General features: G+C 50.1%; 1 protein-coding gene across 1 annotated transcript in view; it reads left to right on the plus strand.

Annotated features, from left to right (window-relative positions):
• Window positions 1–21,276, plus strand: part of LOC123779753 (heparan sulfate glucosamine 3-O-sulfotransferase 3B1) — a 40,183-nt gene extending 18,907 nt beyond the window's left edge. Inside the window, exon 2 of the mRNA XM_045778248.2 lies at window positions 17,131–21,276. Coding sequence (XP_045634204.2) covers window positions 17,131–17,749 — 619 coding nt within the window. The 3' untranslated portion in view covers window positions 17,750–21,276. The remainder of the gene's footprint in view (window positions 1–17,130) is intronic.
• The last annotated feature ends 1,703 nt before the right edge of the window (window positions 21,277–22,979 follow it).

Consider the following 22,979-nt stretch of genomic DNA (forward strand, 5'->3'; position numbering starts at 1 on the left):
ACACCTGTCAAGCACACCGAGAAAAATTCTCATTCTTTCCTTCCGTCCAGCCTGGGGTGTCCAGCCTTTAGGGTGCAAAGCCTGGAGCAGTGCTGTCGTGTGGAGTATCGGTCCTAGCATTTGGGGCGAGCGCTTTCCTCCTGCAGAGCACGGACACCGCTGGAAGAGGAAGGGTTCAAGTGCGCAATGGGAACAGTGACCGAGGAATTAGGGCCTTGCTTGGGGGAGGCTAATCTGATTATTTTCATGTGTGTGATCATTTGTTTCAGAAGGGTTGAGTGAGAAATGAGCTCAGAAGCATAAGGCAGGAGTGCAGGGAGCCAGTAAGAGGTTTAGTTCCCAATTTCTAGATTAATCTCCCTCTTCTCTCTCTCTCTCTCTCTCTCTCTCTCTCTCTCTCTCACACACACACACACACACAGAGATACACACACCTATTTTTAGTGTATGTTTATTTCATTATAACTTATACCCCTTATAATTCAAAAAATTAACTTGAAATCAACGATTTTGGGACTCCTGGGTGGCACAGCTGGTTAAGTGTCTCTCAGTTTCAGCGCAGGTCATGATCTCAGGGTTGTGAGATCGAGCCCCGAGTCGGGCTACATGCTCCGCACGGAGTTTGCTTGGGTTTCTTTCCCCATCTCTGCCCTTCCCCACCGTGTGTTCAGTGAAGCTCTTGCTCTCTCAAATAAATCATAAATCTTAAAAAAAAAAACCAAAAACCACAACTCTTATTTCTTATTATCAGAATGGGAGGGAAGGTGGGAACTTCCTTAGGAAGGGGGAAGGTGACATGAGATGAGTTAGGTGGGTCTGGTGGGATGGTCGCTGTATTTGAGCCTTTTGATCTGGAAGGTTCTTAGAAGTGTCGAGAACTGGGGGGATGGACATGAGATTCGGAGCCGAATATTCTGAAGTCCGAGTCCCTGCTTTGCCATTACCCGGTGTTTGATTTGGGGGCAACCCCATGTAACTGCCCCCTGCCTCGCCCTGCCCATTACAAAGACGGAGGCCACGCCCCCTGAGAAGGATGGTAGGGAGGGCCACCAAAATTGGGGATGTCCAGGCCCTTCTCCTGAGTGAACTTCTGGGCAGGTCTCAGAATGGACCTCCTAATGGTCAACGACGAGAGCAAACCGTCTTCTGGTGGAAAGGAAGGCCGTTTCTTCTGTACCAGAGACAGAGTTATTTTTCTGTTGCACGAAATTTGGGTATGGCAGCGATCAGGGTCTCTTTGTGGCTTTCCAAGGCCCTGTGTAGACCCATTATGAAGCCAGTTCGTCCTGTTGATGCTCTAAGATATGGCGCGGTGTCCCATTTGTAGGCAAAACCTTAGGGGGTGAGGGAAGCTCATGGGGCCTAAGTGTGATGCTGACCGATTATCACGTGGGTGAAGAATGCGTGTCCGCTGGGCGCTGCACTGACCTCCGGTCAGGTTCTGATGGTAAAGCCGCGGTCCGGTGGCTGGCACATTGCTGTTGGGCTGTGTCAGCTGTCATGCTCTTAACCTGGGCCCGTGCATGGGCCTCGGGTCTGTGAAGCCCCAAAGCTGAGCCCCAGGGTCTATGTCCCTGTGACGGGTGTGTATTTGCTGCCCACAGGCCTCATCCCTTCTCTCAGCTTCTCCGTGGAGCCGTGTTTGGCAGTGAGCCGGGGTCCTCACCATTCCTCTTAGGATACTTCTGTTCTGAATGAGAGCTGGGTGAGGGTCCCAGGAAAGGGAGTCCTTCCTCGATCAGGTAGCCTATTTGTGTCCTAAACAAATCTCTCGGAATTCCAGATCCGTGGAGACCTCTCAGGACAGGTGGGACACCAGCATGGGGCGTCGGGCGTCTTCCGACAGTCAAATGATTCCGTTTCTCAGTGGGTTCCGTGGTAAAGGAGCCTGCCTGCCGGCAAGTTAATCAGGGAACCTTTCGCCAGCCCAGGAAGACGGTCTTGGGTGGGGTTTGAGCTCGATTAATTTCCCAGATTAATTTCCCAGCCGTTAGCTAATGGGGCAGCACTGAGCCCATCTCTTGTTTTCTCCTTTAGGTGGTGTTTGCTCATGGGCTTAGTGCTGTGTGTTCCCAGCCCCTGGGATGTGGAAGTGGATTCATTTGGAAAAGTAGCAGCTTAAAGGCCTTTATTTGGTTTTGTCCGTGAACGGAGAACGCCAGGGAGCGTTTCAGAGAGAGGCAGCCTGCGCCCGGCCCCCCTGCCTCTGGCTTGCCTCCCAAAGAGGCCTCCCACCGGCCCCAGGCTGACCCATCTGCCTAGAATGGGCCTTTCTGGAACAGAATTCTAGCCAGAACCCGGGGTGATACTCACCTTCTCCCCAGTTTTTATTTATTTTTATTTTTTACATACACAAAAACCTAAATCCTCATTGGTTTATGATGCTTCTGGGAGGGGCACCTATGTTTTCCTGCTCAGTCCCACCCCAAATACTCTGTGGGAAGCTACAGCCACATGGGTGGGTGAACTCCCAGCACACGCGTGCCATGCCCTCAACCCCCCCCCCTTTGCCTGAATAGTGAAGGTAACCCTGGCGGCCACACCTTTCTCCCCCTGTCCTCTTCCCAGCCTTTCGCTTTTCCTTCCTTCCAAATGTCTTTGCAAGATCTGCTCTGTGATCTTCCTTCCCACCGCCCCCTTCCCATTCAGATGCACAGAATCTCATTCATTCTCTATCTCCCTTTTGGGAAATGCCCGAGGGGGCCGCAACCACAGACCCTTGTGACACACGGCGAGGAGGCGAGAGAAGCAGGGGCGGGCCACAGAGGGAGCAGGCCCGGGCCTAAGAAACGTCTCCCACGTGGCTGGATCCTTAGCTTCCTGGCCGCCTTCACAGAAAGACCTAGAAGACACATGTCATAAGATCAAGCTGTCGGCTGAATGAAGGCGTGACTGTTCTTGGTACTGAGATTTGGGAGGGGGGTTGGCATAAAGAGAACACCAGTGGCGCAAAGAGTGTCTTTCCAGCAAACACACGAGCATCTTTCCAACACCACACGGTCAATGCAGCCTTTTTGGTGAAGGATAATTTTCTAAAAACAAAAGGTAAAACCACAACTCCCTTCTAGATACAATATTAAGGTTTATAGTTTCTTAATGATCATGGTAAGGATTTTATTTCACTCAATTTTTTATTTAATTTATTTATTTGTTTGGCAGAGAGAGTACAGGCAGGGGGAGAGGTAGAGGGAGAAGCAGGCTCCCCGCTGAGCCAGCAGCCCAATGCGGGGCTCGATCCCAGGACCCTGGGATCATAACCTGAGCTGAAGGCAGACGCATTAACTGACTGAGCCACCCAGGCGCCCCTCACTTATTATTTCTTTTTAATATTTTATTTCATTATTTTAGAGAGAGAGAGGTGGGGAGGTGAAGGGGAGGGGCAGAGGGAGAGGGAGAGAGAATCCCAAGCAGACTCCATGCTGAGCATTGGAGCCAGACGCAGGGCTCGATCCCATGACCCTGAGATCATGACCTGAGCCCAAACCAAGAGTCACACACTTAACCAACTGAACCACCTAGGCGCCCCTGTTTCGCTCAGTATTAATGAGAGAACCAGGCAGGCATTAACCTTTGGTTCAGAGGAGAGGTCAAAAGAACCTAAGTTCACTTGGAATAAGGAAATGTTGATATGAATTTTCAAAGAGGGTGGGAAACTCACTTTTTTCCCAAGTGGTGGGAAGTGGAGAGGGAAACGCACAGGGCCTCCTCCAGAAAGCATTCGAGAACTGTATGGCATCGCGGTATGATTCACAGAGTTGCAAAACATTTCAAGGGCCTTAAAAGCCTACAGTCAGCTAACCGGAAGGAAGCACTCTACGCGATGCTGTTTCCCCTCGGAGACACCTGGTAGTCTTGTTTTTTGCTCATTCTGAATCTTTTTTTTTTTATTTTTAAAGATTTTATTTATTTATGTGACAGAGAGACAGCCAGTGAGAGAGGGAACACAAGCAGGGGGAGTGGGAGAGGAAGAAGCAGGCTCATAGCGGAGGAGCCTGATGTGGGGCTCGATCCCATAACGCCGGGATCACGCCCTGAGCCGAAGGCAGACGCTTAACGACTGCGCTACCCAGGCGCCCCTCATTCTGAATTTCTTTACGTTTTCTTCTGTCAGTCTTCAGGAGGCTCACAGAGCCGGAATCTGCATAATCTGTGCTGTTGGAAGCACGGTCCGCCACGCTCCTAATATATCTTCGTGCCACTTGCCTCCTACACTTGACGTGGCTTTTCATTGCCTCAGGTCAAATCCAACGTCTGTCTAGCATTTATTTACTTACCCACTTACCCTTCGTTCATCCAACAGCCACTTGGTGTTGCCACCGTGAAAACAAGGCGCAGTCCAGTTCTCAGCCCCCTCGAGCCCTGTAACAGCAGCTGGGTAAAGGTCGTGCACTCTCTGTGCGTGTGTGCACACGCGTGGATTTGCAGGAGCGTGTTGGGAGGGTGGTGGTCACGAGAAGGGAGCAAGGATGGCTAACCCACAATGGGGAAGGGGTGCGTGTCGTAGAAATTTTTTTTAGGAGGAGGACTGGGAAGAATATTCTAGAAGGAGGGAAGTCCATGGGGGGAGGTGGCAGCAAGAAAGTTCATGACCCGTTTGAGGAAGTGCAGGTGCCTGCCCACAGCTGGGGTGACGCGGAGTTGGGGGAGGGGTGAGAAAGGAAGGTGCGGGGAACATGGGGTACACTCGGGGAGGGGCCCATGCCCTGCCAGGGAGTTAGGACGTCATGCTTCCCATCCTGAGAGGCTGTGAAGGTTGCTGGCTTTGGCGTTTGGAAGGCTGTCTGGGGACGCACTGGGTGGAGGGCTGGGTAGTGTGGATAAGGGGCAGCCAGCCCATTTTCTAGTCTTTCTAACCTGATTTTTCACTATTCCTCAAAAAAAAAAAAAAAAAAAAAAAACTTCAGTCCAGGCGAAATGACCCGATCTCTGTCTTAGGTTCCTAAACTTAGCTATCTTTTCTTTTTGACTTCTTCACTTCCACCTACCCATGGGATTTGCTCAAGGAAGCTTCAGTTGTCCCAAAGGACACACCTTCTGGGTGCTTCTTTTCCCCATTTCTCACTTTGAGCCAAATATCTGTCATTACACGTCCTGTGCATTGGTAAATTTCTCTCCAAATACACAGTCCACCCCTGGAGGGCAAGAATCCTCCCCACAAATGCTACATCCCCACCGTATCACGGATTCCTTGATCATCCACGATCAGTATCTCGCCTATCTCTGGGCATTCAAGTTCAAGACCTTCCTCGTGTCTATGGCCTCTTCGTATAATTGTGTCACTTAATGTCGTGCGTGGGATAATACATCTGTGTTGCTCTAGAATTAACCTGGGGCGTCGGGATACGGAGATCACCACCATCTTCGAATCTGGCCCGTACGGTGCTAATGTGTTAGTCCACGTTACTCCCAGTTGTCTTTGCATATTTGCTCTGTGGCCTCCACAGTCATTTGGCGTCCGGCCTTGCTGGCTCATTTCCTCCCATTCATTCACGAAGGTGTTCATGGGGCACATTACTCTCAAGTGCTTCCTATGCCCCGTGTTTTGCTGTTGGTCCTGTGTTTTCTTTTGAAGATAAAAATCTCGAACACCCACGGCCCAAACAGGCACAAACAAAACACGGAGGGCAGTAAGAGTCCACCAAAGGTTTTGTTCTTAGAAATCGCCATGAGGCTTAGAAATAGTCACGGGGTTAGTTTTCCGCTCAGGCTAACGCAGGCTGAAAGGCTCATCTCCCTGGTGATTCCTAGCAGGGCTGTCACCAGCCGTTTCGTTATTTGATCTGCTTGCCCACGTTTGGTTCCCTTGTGGGCCTCGCAGGGTCGGCGGAGAGAACGCTTTGTCTAAAGTACGGCATCACGGGAAGTTTTAAGACTCACCAGTCAGGCCGGATGGTCTGCCAGAAAGTTCTCATGGAAGGTAAAAAATCATGATGGGACACGCTTATGGGGACGTAGCTTCAACCTCCAGCACATTCCGTCTCTCCTGTCTTTGGCCATGAAACGCACACACACAAAAAAGGTTGACCATGACAACGAATGGCTGAGAATTTGAGGAGGTTGGACTTTTCTCCTGCTGGACTCGTGAACTTCCATTACTTCCTGAGCTGAGAATCCCCAAACGGGTGGGGTCAGGGGACTTGGGTGGGCGTCCTTGGCGTTTCCCTTGGCAATGCCGTGCCACTGACGTCCTTGAGACCCCTTTCTATGAGCCTTAAGCCCTGGGTCAAACCAACCAGGAAGAAGTAAGTACTGGTGATGCTAAGAAGTGTAAGTTAAGAATCAGCATTTTTTTCCTTTGTCAGCAGTTTCTCTAAGTGCAGAGACCCCCTTGGATGTTGTCTCTGGGGGGAAACTCCTCCTTTTCTTCTCTAAAAGGTTCTTGAGCTATTTAAAGCCTGTGATAAGGGAAGTTTATTTGTACTCATTTCCCTTTCGTGTAGCTTCACTTAAACTTACGTCTCCGGATTTTTATAGACCTCATTTACTTTAGACTGTTTGCAGTTGATCACCATAAAACGGGGTTCTGTTTGTTGAGTGGAGGGGAAGCAGAGAACGGGATGGAGCCCTCGTCTTGGACTTCCGTCAAGTCAAGAGTTACTGGGATTTCTCTGGTCCCAAACCCTACTGGCCGCTCTACAGCTGATGACATCAGGTCTTGACCACGTAGATCTGGTTTCAGCCAGTTGGGTGGTTTCTTTACATCGGCCTCAGACGGACCCCCGCCCCTAGACTGTGGCTCTTTCGCTGCTCCTTGTAAACCTCTCTAAAAAAGAGAGAGAAGGAACCCTCCCACCTCGGTTGTGTTCCTATTAAAGTCCGCCTCGTTTCCCATCCTTCTTTGGCTTGGATCATAGCATTCATTCGGGGAAGTCAACCCAAGAAGGAGCCCTCAGTTTTCCTGTCTCCCACGTCCTACCAGGGGACTAAGAAGGAAGGTCCAAATATGAGATCCTTCGTAGCAGAAGTGAAGAATTAGGAAGCCAAGACTCCTTCAGATAGATACTTGTTCGTTTGTTTGTTTAAAGATTTTATTTATTTATTTTTAATAATAATTTTTTATTATGTTGTTAGTCACCATACAGTATATCCTTAGTTTTTGATGTAATGTTCCAAAGATTTTATTTTATTTTATTTTATTTTTTTGATTTTATTTATTTATTTGACAGAGACAGCCAGCGAGAGAGGGAACACAAGCAGGAGGAGTAGGAGAGGAAGAAGCAGGCTCCCAGCGGAGGAGCCTGACGTGGGGCTTGATCCCAGAACGCTGGGATCATGCCCTGAGCCGAAGGCAGACGCTTAACGACTGCACCACCCAGGCGCCCCCCCCCCCAAAGATTTTATTTTTAAGTCATCTCTACATCCAACGTGGGGCTTCATCTCACAACCCCGAGATCAAGAGTCACGTGCTCCACCCACGGAGCCTGCCAGGCGCCCCTCAAATACTTGCTTTTTTACATAAGCTTTTGAATTTGAGAACCAGTTTGGTGTTTCTGTTTCTTTAGCAGTATTTCCCTAGAAATACCCCTAGTATCTAGGGCGATTTGCTGAAGGAGATAATAGGAAGAGATATGGGTGAGGTTCATTCCACCTTAACCCTTGGGTAGGGTTTTGCTGCTTTTAAGGGGTTACTCACCTGCAAACTACATTTGAATTGTGTTGTTTTTTTTTGTTTTTTTTTTTTTTTTGTAAAGGAGGCAGGACAAATATTTCCATTTTACAGATGAGAGAAGACAGCTCAGAGATGTTGGGCAACTTGCCTAAGACCACACAGCCTGCCCTTGAACCCTATTTTTCTTTCTACTCTTACCAGGCTATGTAACAAGTGGGTACATAGACTTAGGGCGTGTTTAACATTGGCCTCTGTCTGAATTCCGCCCTAGGGCTTGGTCTATATGGCGCCCCTGAGGTGCGCAGTTTCTGCATATTACGAATCATCAAGCTGTTCGCAGAGGTCCTGCTTCACCCCTGCTGGCTGAAGGAGGAGGTGGAATAGGGGTGGTGCGGGAGAGCTGGATAGCGTAAGGGTCACCTTTTAGAATGTTAAGCCAAAGAACATCCTTTTAAACCAGCTCATTCACTTGCATATACAGGGACACCGAGCCCAAAGCTTTGAGTGCCAGTGCAAGGCCTCGGGCTCCTGTCAGGGGCAGGGTGGGGACCAGACCCAGAGTGTCAGGTGCGCCTGTCCTCTGGGCTTTCACCGAGCACCAGAAAGCCCCCTCCCCTGGCCCTGTGGGTTCTCTCCCAGCTTCCCCGTAGGGGGTACTGATTTTCCTTGGATCTCGGTCCACCCGCAGGCAGTGGGAGGGCTTCAGAAGCTCCTGGGTGGGGTCCTGTTTACAAACTTTGGCCTCAAGTTACCAAGGGCACCGGGAAGGCGGCTTTTCCTGGGTGAGGCAGGGAGCTGGGAGAGCATTTACAGGAGTGAGTGAGCACCACTGCCCCAGGCTGGCGCTGGTTTCCTGGGTTCCTGCCCCAGGGAAAAGCAGCGGAGGCCAGCTGCTGATCGGAGACCAAACCCCGGGTTTCGTGCTTTTGGATTCGGGTGTCCCGCTCTCCTCCTTTCTGGGTCCTCTGCTCCGCCCCAAGACAGGGCTGAATTTACTTGCTAAAAACTCTGCTTCCCAGAAGACCCTCTTTTTCTTTCTTTCCAACGATCAGAAATTGTTTGTTTGTTTGTTTCCGGGAAATGGGACACAGATGACTCGGATTTCTCAGGATTGGTCCCAGCCCACAGTGAGGTCCAATAAACCCGGGCAAGGCCCCAGAGAGCTCATCACAAAAGGCTATTAGCTTTTAATTGAAACCCTCCCTCCTCCCCCCACACCCCCCCCCTTCAGCCCCTTCCAGGAACAGGAACTCGGGCCTTTGTGAAGCAGGGTCCATAACAGAGGATTCTGCCAAAATAAAGGCATCTTGAGTTGACCCAGAGGAGCGAGATTCTCTTTTGCGCCCCACCCCCTTATGGCATTCAGGGGCTTTTCATTTTCTGAGCAGTATTGAAATTCTAGGACAATAGAGGCCAAATCCTTGCAGTGGGGGTTGGGGGCTGGGGGTGGAGAGAGGAGAGGCGAGGGTTGGAAGAGGAGGGGGTCTGGGCGAGTCATCAGCCTTTGTTAGGTTTTCTTCTTTCCTACCCATTACCTTAAAAAGAATAATAATAAAAGGAAGGGGAAAAGGGCCAGTAAACTTTATAATGAATAATGACATCACTTCCGGCAGCCCCCACCGGTCCAGCTTCGGAGAGGAGAGACACTGAGAACAGCAGACTATTTACAATTTCATTTTAAATTATTTTTAAACCCTCCCCAAGGAGTTCTTTGATATGCAAACCTCTCCCCCAAATGGAGATAATTATTTATGGAGATGCGGCTCTTTGAAGGGGAGCTCTGAACGGGTGGGCTTTGAGCCTTCCTAGGAGAGGAAGAAGGTTCCAGATAAGGAGGGGCCCCCGAGCTGATACACATCTTGCTCCCACCCCTCCTCCTGCCTCCCCCGGGGAAGCCAGCGGCTTTAAAGAAGCAACTTTCCAGAGTGACAACCCACACGGTTTGAGTTACTTGGCCTTCTCCAGCGTCGTCCACAGTCAGGGTTTCCAGAAGCTCCTTCCTTGTCCCCGTGTGCCTGGTCTCTCTGTAGGGGAGGAAAGGGGAGGGGTCGGCTGCAGCTCCTGTGGGTTTGACCCCAGAGATGCACTGTGATTTATAGGGTCACAAGGTAGAAAGACACCGGGGAGATTTTTGGGGTGCCCCGATATTTAGGGCTGGTAGACAGGCCTTTGGAGAAGGTAAGAGAAGCTTCGCCCCACCCTTGTTACCACACAGACGCCTGTGATTAGGGCCGTGACGACCCTGCGGCCTGCTCTTTCTCTTGCCCCTGGGTTTTCTCTTGAAAATGCTTTAATACCACTTTGGCCTGGGGTACCAAGTGCCCCCTGACACCTCGGGCACCCCCTCCCCACAACCTGCCAGCGACTTTCACTTCCAGAACTGTCTGGAAGCTTGGAAGCATGCTCCCCCCACCCCACCCCTGCTGCCCTTCCTGCTGCCCCTTCAAGTTGGCCTCCCTGTGATGGGGAGACTGAGGCACTCACCTTGGGCTGAGCCTCCAGCCGCCCTCGCCGGTCTGGCTCCCTCACTCCGAGACCAGTTTTAGATTTCATGGCGAAACTGAGGGGAAGGTGCTGAGATTGCCCACAGACACCCTGTCCCCCCGAGTGCAAGTGTACCCTGCTGTCCACATTGCCCACCAAAGAGGGACATTTGCTACGACTGATGAACCCGCCTGGCCAGGTCAAGGTCTGCTGGTCCCCTCTCGGTGCGTGCCTTCCATGGGCTTGGACAAACCAATAATGCCACGTGGCCAACATGATGGTGTCACGCAGACAATTTTCACTGCGCCGAAAACCTTCCTTGCTCCCCATCTGTTCCTCTCTCCTCTCCCCTGATCTCTGCGATCCCAGTGTCTCTGAGTTTAGCTGGTGCTTGTGGGTTTATCAGGTGGCATTCGACTTGCTTTTACCTTGTGAAGGCGATGTCCTTGTTTCCTAGACAGATGTGGGACTGTGCACGTATTAGGAAGGAGGTGGTTTATTTTTATTTTATTTTATTATTTTTTTAAATTTTAATGTTTTTTTATTATGTTAGTCACCATACAGTACATCCCCGGTTTCCGATGTAAAGTTCGATGATTCATTAGTTGCGTATAACACCCAGTGCACCATGCAATACGTGCCCTCCTTACTACCCATCACCAGTCTATCCCATTCCCCCACCCCCTCCCCTCTGAGGCCCTCAGTTTGTTTCTCATAGTCCGTAGTCTCTCATGCTTCATTCCCCCTTCTGATTACCCCCCTTCTTTTTTTTTTTTTAAAGATTTTATTTATTTATTAGACAGAGATAGAGACAGCCAGCGAGAGAGAGAACACAAGCAGGGGGAGTGGGAGAGGAAGAAGCAGGCCCATAGCGGAGGAGCCCGATGTGGGGCTCGATCCCACAACGCCGGGATCACGCCCTGAGCCGAAGGCAGACGCTCAACCGCTGTGCCACCCAGGCGCCCCTACCCCCCTTTCTTTATCCCTTTCTTCCCCTACCGATCTTCCTAGGTCTTATGTTCCATAGATGAGAGAAATCATATGATAATTGTCTTTCTCTGCTTGACTTATTTCACTTAGCATTATCTCCTCCAGTGCCGTCCATGTTGCAGCAAATGTTGAGAACTCGTTCTTTCTGATAGCTGAGTAATATTCCATTGTATATATGGACCACAACTTCTTAATCCAGTCATCTGTTGAAGGGCATCTCGGTTCCTTCCACGATTTGGCTATTGTGGACAATGCTGCTATGAACATTGGGGTGCATATGACCCTTCTCTTCACTACGTCTGTATCTTTGGGGTAAACACCCAGTAGTGCAATGGCTGGGTCATAGGGTAGCTCAATTTTTAACTTTTTTAGGGACCTGCACACTGTTTTCCAGAGTGGCTGTATTTTATTTTTTATTTTTATTTTTTTGGCGTAGGGGACATACCCTTTCTAGAATTCTCGATGCTTCTGTTTGTAAAGATTGCTCTGTTTGTTTTGCTTTTGTGTATTGAATTCTCAGAGGCTGGGCTCAGGCTTCCTTGAGGGAAAGCTAAAGTCAGATCCCTGGCCTGTGGCCCCCGGAACGGTTGGTCATCGGAGGAGTTTATCCCAACGAGCAGAGCACGGCTGCCTCCTCGGCTCCACTAACTTTCTAGACCACAGGCTGAGGCCCAGAAAGTCGGGGGTATGGCTGGGGGGGCCACAAGCCAAAACCGTAACAGAGACCTTCATGGAAACAATTTTTTTTTTTTTTTAAAGTGACAATATATCTCTGATGTCCAAATAGCTGAGTCCCTGTTGACCATTTTCTGACTTCAGTGTTTTCCTGAAACCAGCATCAGAACAAGGTTTTGGGCATCCTGTGGCCTTTTGTAAGAGGGCTTGTCCTGTGGATTTAGCTGGCCCCAAGGTCATTGTTGGCAAAGGGCCTCTCGAGGACAGATTTGGGAGTGGGGACGGTTACCCGACACTGGGCATATGTCAGAATGCACAGAGCGGACACCAAAGGTGATGATTTATCATATGCAAGTTAAAAAATTTTTTAAAAAGAAGGAAAAAAATATCTTTGTTGGAGTGCAGGAAACGTGGGGTATTTCTGCAACCAAGCAAGGACGTCATCGTCTTCCTCCCGGTGGGGAAGGCGAAAGGGGCAGGCCGAATGTTCTGGGCTCTCCCCGGTTTTCTGGTTTTCTCGGATCTCCCCAGCACACTGCGGCTCGCAGCTTTGTCTCCTTTCTCAAATGCATTCACCGGCATCTGCTGGGCTCTACGGAGGTTACACCCATTCCAGTAATCTGCCTTTTTATTGTTGTGCCATTTGCCAGTTCAAACAAGTTCAGTGGCGGGTCCACGGGAGCAGGGGTGTCCGCCGAGGAGAGAAAGAAGCAGGGCAGGCGAATGAGGGTCACGTTGGCTGCTGGAGAACATCAGACTTCTCGGGCTTTTTAAAAAGGACTTAACTGGCTCAGCCCCATTTCCTGCTCGTTGAGGCCTGGAGATTTGTTTTTCATGGTTGGCTTTTAGCAGGGACACAGGACAGCCAGGCCGGGACCTGGGGATGTTCATTTGTGAACTTTGTGCTTCTCCAAAGCCCCGAGACCGCCAAGCCCCAGGGGGAAGGTGACGCGGCAGGTGGTGGGCTCCCCTCCTCCAGGGGCTGGCGAAGGCGCAGGCAGAGAGGTTAGCTGTGGTCCTGGCGCTGGAGATTCTAGATCCTCAAAGCTGATTCTGGCCCATCGCTCTCCTTACCCGCCCTGCCTCAGGATGAGACGGGCCAGAAAGAGCCCAGCGGTATTTCTGACATGAATCCATCTTGGTTTCATGGGTTTTTTGGTTTTGTTGTTTTTGTTGTCGTTGTTGGTTTTTTGTTGTTGTTGTTTTTTGCTGTTTTTGTTTTTGTTTTTGTTTTTGTTTTTTTTTTTTTTTTGAGACAAGAAGAGAACTCTAGTTCATTTGGAGCCACGGACTTTGGCACAAGCGGCAGTCAGATCATCCAGTGAGCTGTGCTGTTCTTCACCTGTTTGTTTTCCTGTCTTCTCTTTACGTTGATGCTCTCTGACTTGCTGATGCTGATCTGGCCTCTTTTCTTCCGGTTCCTTCAGTTCGCCTCATTTTGTTCCACGGGCAGCCTGATTCGTGTTTGCTAACTAACTCTGTGTGTGTGTGTGTGTGTATTTCTGTGTGCACACACGTGTTTAGGGCAGCAAACATCCTTTCCTTCTCTCTGCATTAAACCGGACCGTATTTTCTGTGTTGTGATGGCTGTGTTCTCTGCAGCGTGTAAGCTGTCAGGGGGAACCCTCACTTGCTCTGGGACCTGGTCTGCTTTCAGCGGAGGGAGGAGGAGCTGGAGCCTTCACTCTAAGCCTTTGACACAAATAAGTCTTGGATCCTCGGAAAAACTTCGTTTGGTTGACAGTATTGTTTTGTGGGGGAAAAAAATGTTTTTTGACCACGGGGCCCTCTCTCTACCCACACAGTGTCTTCCCGCTGAGATACACACGGTTATCAGTAGAGTAAGTGACAGGTGCCTGATGGGTTCCACTGAGTAATGATTTCCGATCCTGGCTGCACATGGAAACCATCTAAACGATTGCCGCGTGGGGGCCCCATGCACCGAGGGCCTGATTCCAGGGGTCTGCGATAGGGCCCAGGCGTGGAGTGCAGAACATTCTAGGTGAGCCTAATATGCCACCAGGATGAAACCAGCCGCCCCAGAAGGTGGCACACGGCTTCCTTGTGAATATCCGCCGACAGGCTGAAAGCCTGTGATACCCCTCCAGACCCACCCGGGTCTCAGGTTTTAATGGGGTGACACGCCTGTCTTACCCGTTTCAGTGTCACTAAAGAAGTGGGGTCCTTTCTGCTTTCTGTCGTGGGGGATCCTGTCTGGTCAGGTCCTCAGAGGCTTGTCCTAAGGGCAGTTCTCATGGGTATAAGTCTATGTCTTCTTCAGACTTGCCTCTCCAGCCCCATTGGTGTCGCAAGCACCCGATGGTGACATGGGCTAGGTGTTGAAGAGGTATCCTACCCTTCCTGCCCACCTGGCGAAGAGGGAAGGAGGGTCCGGGGCCCGGAGCCACTGGAGGGGAAGCGCTCTTCCCGCCAGCGCTCACATGCCCCATTTAATGCAGCTAACTGCCGGAGAATGTGAACCTAAGAGGTGTATTGTTTTGAAATCTGACTCATATTTGAACAACGATGCTCTCAGTCTTCTGATTCTGCACTGAAATACCTATTATTAAGATCCTAATCTATAAGAGAGAGAAAAAAATACAGGTCTCTATTTAAAGAGAGGGCAGGTGTCTAGCTCTGTGACCTCTTCTCATCTTAAGCAGAAACGGGAGGTTGAGGGAGGCGGCCGCGACGAGAGGAAGAGGAGGCCTCAAGGGGACTGACTGTCCGTCCCAGCCGTCCACCTGCAGGCCGGGGACCTGTGCCCGAGCCAGCCGCCCTCTCCCCTTCGGCCTGTTTCTTCATTGGTCCGTTGGGGGGTTGCAAGACCTGCCTCAAAGGCTCGTGGTGAGGATCAAATCAGATAATGCACGTGGAAGTTTCTCTGCCAGCTCCCAAGCGCTGTATAATGATTAGCTGTGAGATTTAGTTTGAGAAACTGGCTTTCCCAAAGAGCGGCTCAATGAAGCCGCAGCCTGGGGCTGGGGAAGCCCGCCTGGGGCTGGGTGGGCCGCTGGGGCTGCCGGGAGGGGCATGCAGGGCCCGCAGGAGGGCTCTTGCCCTTGGCCATGTCCTGATCCTTTCTTCTCGGGACCCCTTGTGCCCAGAGAGGTTTTCGGTATTGGGGCAGGAGACCGCGCTGGTAAAGGGGCCCAGGAAGAGAACGGGAAAGGCTTTGCTCCAGGACCCTGGGGGCTGGGGAAGCAAGAGCAGCCGAAGGGGGTAAAAGGGAACCAGAAGGTTCGGTGCCAGGGGCTCTCCACACAGTTTCCAGGCCGTGTTCCCCACCGAGTGGACCCACGGGGGTGTGCTGGGGAGCCGTTGGCTCTCCCTGAGCCCAGTGCCCGCTGTGAAGAGCCCCTAGAGGCCAGCACAATCAGTCAATCAATGGGGATGCTAAGAGTCGAACCTAGCAGCCTGACCTCAAAGCCCATGCTGGGTCAGACTCTGTAAGGACAGACCCCTCACCTTACCCCCTTGCAGGGGCCACGGAGAACTTGGGGGTTGGATTTCTTTTAGTCGTGATGGTAGCACTTTGATTCTGAATATTCGTCTCCTGGAGACTGTGGTGGCAGATGGCTTAACGCAGGAAAAAAAAAAAAACCCTTGGGACTTTAGCAGAGTGGCCCTGCTTCTGGGTGAAATGCAAAATCGGTTGAGAGCCAGGAACTCTGTTTAATCCTGGCTCACATTAGCCCAATGAGACTGCTCCATTCACCTAAGTGGTTAATGGGCAAAGTGGGTCAATCCAGCTTTAGCGTAAGCCAGGGATGGCTCTGGCGCTGCGAGGCCGTCTTCCTTAAGGGAAAAACCGTTCTTTCGGTCACTTGCTGTGAAGAGGGAGCTCTCCCAGCGTGTGGCCCCTTTCTGGCTCGAGCGATGGAACATCGTATCATCATTTCCATAAACGTGCTCAGGAGAGGAGTTGTGGTCCCAGTAGATTAGGGGTGGCTTGAAGCTGGAAGTTGAGGATGTCTTACCAAGAGGTAAATATTTTGGTCAGAAACGATGTGGAAATTGTCTTCTTTCAAATTCCCGGGCCCACATAGGAAGCATTCGGAAATCGCTGTCCCGTAGCTAATGGAAGATTTGTGAGTCCGTAACGGAAACTTAGTCCCCAGCTCGTTAACCCAACTCCTTTCCTTTTCATGCACACACAGGTGCCCCACTTTGTCCTACCAGGTGCCATAAACTGCGATCGAACGCCGTAATGCCGATAACAGTCATCGGACTAGCGTAGTTAGTAAATGTCAGTTACAGACCGTGTGTCAGGTGTGTTGCGGGCGTAGCGTGATCATTGATTGCTTTACTCCTCATTACACTTCCACGATGGAGGTACTATCCCTTTCGTTTTTACAGATGAGGAAGAGAAGGCCAGAGAAGTTAAGAAAAGTACTCAAGGTAACACAGCTTGTATGCAGCAGACCTGGGATTTGAACCCAGGCGGTCCTATGTCTGAGGCCGCATCCCTTAGCTGTTAGCTAAACGGCTCTGGCTTTACAAACCGCATAGCCACTGAATGAAGTAGCAGACGCTCTTCCCATTTCGCGTGGCAGAGGGCTCAGGTTCAGAGAGCAAATAAGACACCACCATCCACCATCTGTTTGTGTATTGCTGTCCGTGCTCACTGCCGCCACAAAACGGCTTTCTGGCACGGGGAACGTGGCCCGCATCTCCTGTTGGTCCTAACAGTGTTGTCTCCCTACGTTGGCTTGACTGAATGCAGTGGTAGAGATCATAGTCTTTTTGTTTGTTTTTTAATGGAATCTAAAGTATTTTTGGAAGCTTCTAGAATTGGGTCTTGGGGATTTCTTCTTGGCGCGTTTGTATCAGTTTATGCTTCCGTGTGATTTCACCTGGTTTTGGTGGCCTTTGGGAGTGCTTTTCGTGGTAAAGGCAGTTTGTCAGAGGTCGCTGTGCTGAGGCCGGTGCCGTGTGGCCGGGTCGGGGGGACAGGGGGGATGTTTTCCTTGCCGTTCCCAGTGCACGCGGGCCCGGGCTTGGTGGCAGGCTAGCGAGGACTCCTGGACAGCAAGCAAAATCTCGGGGAGCCCCGGGTGCTGCTGTTGAGGAATGACACAAATCCAGAGGTCAAGTGCCTTTGTGTTCTGCCATCGGGTATTTGGGGGGGGGTCTAAATGCTGGATACCCGGGAAAAATAAGGGAGAGGTGGCACCCACGAGAGGATTTAGAGAAATTCCTGTTTCACGCAGAGTATCTGGCCTCCAAGCTTCCGACGGGACATTAACGCACCTTTCAGCTCTGAAATGCTTTTTACGCGCTTTCACGTTTCTAGCACCGTTCCCCGTCATTAGGGGGAGCCAGAGAGGTGCCCCCTACTGAGCCGAGTTTGCTGTGCTTGCTCTTCTCAGGGACCTGATGCCGAGGACCCTGGAGGGGCAGATCACCATGGAGAAGACGCCCAGCTACTTCGTCACCCGCGAAGCGCCCGCGCGCATCTCGGCCATGTCCAAGGACACCAAGCTCATCGTGGTGGTGCGGGACCCGGTGACGCGCGCCATCTCGGACTACACGCAGACGCTGTCCAAGCGGCCCGACATCCCCACCTTCGAGAGCCTGACGTTCAGGAACCGCACGACGGGCCTCATCGACACGTCGTGGAGCGCCATCCAGATCGGCATCTACGCCAAGCACCTGGAGCACTGGCTGCGCCACTTCCCCATCGGCCAGATGCTCTTCGTGAGCGGCGAGCGGCTCATCCGCGACCCGGCCGGCGAGCTGGGCCGCGTGCAGGACTTCCTGGGCCTCAAGAGGGTCATCACCGACAAGCACTTCTACTTCAACAAGACCAAGGGCTTCCCCTGCCTCAAGAAGGCCGAGGGCAGCAGCAAGCCCCACTGCCTGGGCAAGACCAAGGGCAGGACCCACCCCGAGATCGACCGCGACGTGGTGCGTAAGCTGCGCGAGTTCTACCGGCCGTTCAACCTGAAGTTCTACCAGATGACCGGCCGGGACTTCGGCTGGGATTGACGGGACCCCGGGGCCGTGTGACTTGCCCCTTGGTTTATGTATCGAGAGAGCGTATATGTATGTAAAATGTACAGAAATCTATTTTATAATAATTTATTTTTAATTCATCAGCAAGTAACTCACTAAGCTGCCTGGCCACACTCTTGAGAGAGTTAGCTTCGTAATCTGTTAACATTCCAAAGTGTTTCCTCTTTTCTTTTCCTCACCATGGATGGTGCTTCCGTGTGTCCCGACCCCCACCCATTCTATTTAAAAAGAAGAAAAGCACAACTTGAGATTTTTGTTGTTACGGGTACCGCAGCCTTCAATCGCTGTCTGAATTCACTTGCCATCTCCCTGTGTCTTGGGCCTTGTCGTCCAGCTTCCGTGTGTCCGTCCCTGCCCCCGTACCTCCTCGGAGCAGCCCAGCTGCCCCTGCTGGGCGGCTCCCTCAAGGTCACGTCTCACGTAGCAGCCTCCTGCCCGGGTGTCGACATGTCCAAGATTGTAGATGCCAGACCGCAGCGCTAGGCTTTTCCCCCCAGGTCTGCTCCTTTCATGGGGGAGTCACTACCTTTGCAGGGACGCGCGTCTCCGCTCTGGGGTCTGCGTCCCAGGGTCTCTTTACTTCGTATGATTTTGAAAGATGGTCCTGCGTCCTCTTCTGCCCCCGTCCCTGGTTCGTGAAGCAGCTTGAAGCGTTTGCAGATGTTACAGCCCCTCTTTCCCAGGTCACGTGCGTGAGATGCTGGGGTGCTGCGTTAGAACTAAAGACAACCTCTCGTTTGCACAAGTGCCCCGTGTTCGGTCCTCCAGGCAGACAGTTCTGCTCTGACACACCAAAGAATCCCCTAGGCTAGCAGAACCATCGGCACAAACCCACGGGTACCGAGTGTCAAGACCCAGAGGGGTCAGGTGCATTCCACGCCATCAGATCCCCCTAAGGTGCTGCTGGGTGCCGAGCCAGCCCACGTGGGGCACATCCCAGTAGCAGACGGACCACCCCAGTGGGGACAAAAGACAAACAGCACCAGAAGGACAGGCGGCCTTGGCAGAAGCAGCGAGTCCCTGGCCCCCCTCTTGATGTCTGGAACTTGCCTCCTTGGAATTCCTAGCTCATCACAGATTGACAACACGGTCTGTAGCCAAACAGCCAGACCGCGAGCACCAAGAGTGGCTCTTGCACAGACGGGCTGGGGAAAGAAAGTTGTTCCCTGGTAACCCCCAAGCCTGACAGTTGTTTGAGCTAGGTCCCAGCAGAAGGGTCACCAGCATGTGACCTTGATGCAGCATGCTGTCCCAGTCCCTCTCCGTTGAGAGAGCAGTTGGAGATGATTTTTGACAGCCAGCTTGTGGCAGTCGAGGTCACCATATAGCAAAATCACAGAATGAACATGTTCACTTTATCCTGTTTTCTAAACCAGAATGGTTCTCCCGTAAAAGAATTTTGAGTTATAGTTGCACCAAGGCTTAGGTGGGAAGAGACACATTGTCCAAGTGGTTGGGGTGTGATATTTACAAAGATAAGAATTTTCATTTGAGTAATAATTGCATTAAGGCTTATGTGGGAAGACACACATTGTCCAAGTGGTGGGGCTGTGATATTTACGAAGACAAGAATTTGCATTTGAGTTCTAGTTGCACCAGGGCTTGCAGGGAAGAGACATTGTCCAAATGGTGGGGGTGTGATATTTACAAAGACAAGGATTTTCATTTGAGTAATAATTGCACCCAGGTTTATGTGGGAAGACACACATTGTCCACATGGTTGGGGTGTGAATATTTATGAAGCCATTTTTGTACCTTGGATGGGATAACTTGCCCAGTAGTGCAAGAGAACTTGTACGAAAAGAGAAATAATTCGTCTTTCGAAACTGATCACGATGTCACTGGTCCTTGAGCGATGTCTTCTTGGTAATTGGTTTGTATTCGCCCGCAAGTTTGAGCCCACGTGTAGTACAGAACCTGGATTTAGGGGAATGGCATGATCCTAGCGTGGTTCTCCTTTGTTGCTGCTTGGGCGTGGAGTCATCTGCGTAAGGGAGCTAACGGGTCGTGCATTTTTCCGGTCAGAGAGCTCATTTGTAATAAAACGGAGAATGCCTCTTTTCAGTTACAATGTAGCATCACTTAAAGTAAAAGCCAGGATCCACGACCTCCAGGGAACCCTGCCCTGACCACCTTCTGGCTGCTTTCGTGCCCTGATATGGCCCATGATGTAGAATTGCCGAAAAAGTGCGGGGAAGGGTATGCGACGAGGCCGTAGGGAAGCACGCACGCGTTTTTCCTTCCCCTTCGAGTCCCTGTCGTCTTTCCAAGCTGGACAGTTTTGATTAAGTTGTTTATCCCCTGCCTTGCAACTGAAACAGGAAATCTCCAGATAGAAGGAGGGTCACTGAGTCATGAACGCTGAAGCGAGTCAAGATTCTATTCTGGGTCAAATTCTCGAATCCAAACAGATGTTGATAATTAGCAAGGACGGACTAGAGCACGTTTTCCTATAGAAGATAAATAAATGGAAACTTCCCGTGCGTCCCTTCGTAGGGGTCTGATGGCTTACAGTTCCTGACCCGCCCAGACGTGGGATCTGCCCCCCGGTTACACCCTGTCACGTGATAGTTACAGAGCCCGGGCCCTCGTGTCTTCCTCCTGCAGAAATTAAGCAACGTGTACAATTCGGCCTTGAGTTTCTTCCTGTTCTAGCAACTTCCAAGGCCGCCAACTCAAGTTCTTAGCTGCTAGAAGACAAACACCAGTTCCCATTTTGGCACTTTGTTCCTATGCACGCTTTGGGTTTTTTCCAGTTTACAGGAAAAGTTCTGATAATTCACTGGGGGGGAGGGGGTACTTTATTCCTCCCTGTTTCATTTGCTTGTTGAAAAGATTAATAATAAAGAGGTTGGAGGTTTTTATGGTCCCTGTCTACCCCATGCTTGCTTTGAGATGTTTGTGCTGTAGTCTGGTAACTTAGGAGGTGGTAACCTGGAAAGGTGTTGAGGGATAGTGACTTCATAATAAATACTTGGATGACAGAGGAAGAGACGTCGTCTCTTTCATGGGATTCTGTTCGGAAGTCATTTTGAGTGACAGATACATTTTAGGCCTTTGGAGAAACGGCTTCAGATCCTGCCAGGATATTTACATAAGAAAGGAAAATGGAAGGTTCCAGTAGACGAGAAATAACTTAGCGTGTATCTCAAACGCTGACACAGACGTCCGTGTCGTTTTTCTTTTTCAGTTTCTCCAGAAGGATGGTCAATTAAACCGAAAGGTGTGGTTAGATTTTTTTTTTTCCCACTTTTGTAACCTTAATTTATGACTGAGTTCATTCAGCCCAGTAATCTGAAATACGGTGCAAATTCTAGCCATGGGTCTTCTATAACCTGGATGTTAGAATAGCCAATATGTACAAAAAAATTAAAACAAGTATTTTGTCCTATGTATAACACAAAGTAATTTTACACAGAGAAAGAGGTTTCTAGGAAAAAAGAAATTCTGGTAATTCATACTATTTCTTTGTATGAACAAATAAAATCTATTTTACCAACTTCTGGGTGCTCTTACGTTTGATTGTGTGTTGCCGATGGACAAGGAAGTGCTGTTTGAGTCCGGAACTGAGCCCATGCGCGCACACGCACACGGAGTCATTCCGAGGGCAGGTTCACCTTGCAGATTTCAAAATGCAACTAACCTGCAAATATACGGGGCAATTTTTTGTTAATGACCCTGAAGGCTAGGCGATCAGTGGGAAGGCCCCTGCCCCCTTAGAGGAGCATGCATGGGACTTCAAGAACACCAGGGCCCCCGCGTGCAACAGTCTTTCTGTGCTTCAGGCTCCAGCCAGGGTGGTGGCAGGAGCTGCCCTGTGCAGGGCCTACTGTGACAATGCTGAGCATTGATAGCTGGGCGATTTGGATAATGGTAGCGTTCCCTTCTCACATACACAGTTGTATAGGGAGCCTTATCCTCGAGACAGAGTTGAAAAGTGTTAGACAAGACGATGTTTCTGTATCTTTAGCTCACAGCAAGAGACCTTCTGTTTCTTTTGATGGGACACACCCTCTGTATGATGATTATTTCCTATCCTGTTTTTTTTAAGGATTTTGTTATTTATTTGATAGGGAGAGAGCCTGCACAAGCAGGGGGAACTGCAGAGGGAGAGGGAGAAGCAGGCTCCCCACTGAGCAGGGAGCCCGAGGTAAGACTCAATCCCGGGACCCTAGGATCATGACTTGAGCCGAAGGCAGACGCTTAACCGACTGAGCCACCCAGGCAGCCCCGATTATTTACTATCTCAAACATTTGATTCATTGTTGTGTTTTCCTTAATTTTTTTTTTCAATTTTTCATTGAGTTTTATTTTAATTTGGTATACCTTTGGTTGAGGTTTAGAGGAGCCGACATGAAATTGATCAATGAAGGCTCAAACCTGAGAGTTCTGACTTCGTATTTTTCAAACCACTCTATTGAGGTATGATTGGCTTACCAAAAGTGTACATATTTAATGTATGTAACTCGAATTTCATGGTAGTGTTCACTCATAAAATAACCACTATCAATGTCATAAATATATCCACCCATTCCAAAAGTTTCCTCCTGCCATCTTTATTTTTTTATTTATTTTTTTGTGATAAGAACATTTCACCTAAGATACCTTCTCAGCAATTTTTTTATTCAGTATAGTGTTGTTAACTATAGTCACTATAGTATACAGTGGTCCCTGGGACTTCATTCATTCTGTAGAACTAAAACTTTGATTTTACTTAATTTAGAAAGGGACTGTATGACAATCTTAGGTGAAAAGCCGTTATTTCTTGCCATAAAGAGGAGGTAATCAAAAAAAAGGAAATACAATAAAAACAAATCCATGCTAACAATTTCTAGCTGCATCTAACTCAAGCCAGGTTTGCCGTTGGCTTACCCGCTGCTCCTGGCAACGGTCACTCCTGGCAAAGAGTAGCGCTTAGCAAATTAACATCCTGCCTTGAATGCCTAAAACGGGAGCGCCCCCCAAATCCTCTCCGGTAGCACTCTGGATTTTCTTGCATTTTGGAGAACACTGATTCACACCAAGAAAACATCTTGCACAGAGACCCAGAGTTGGAAGTCAGCCTAGCATTCTGGGAAAGCTGTGAAAAAACACCCCACCCAAGCGGAGGTCACTAGCGGGTCAGACGGGAAACAGATCTTCATTAATGTTTGGTTTTCAACAACCAGCATGGTATAGAGATCGGTTCCTTCGAACTTAGGAA

This window comes from Ursus americanus, chromosome 14 (assembly GCF_024610735.1).
Source record: "Ursus americanus isolate L20-20 chromosome 14, mUrsAme1.1.p, whole genome shotgun sequence".
In the NCBI taxonomy this organism is placed as follows: Eukaryota; Metazoa; Chordata; class Mammalia; order Carnivora; family Ursidae; genus Ursus; species Ursus americanus.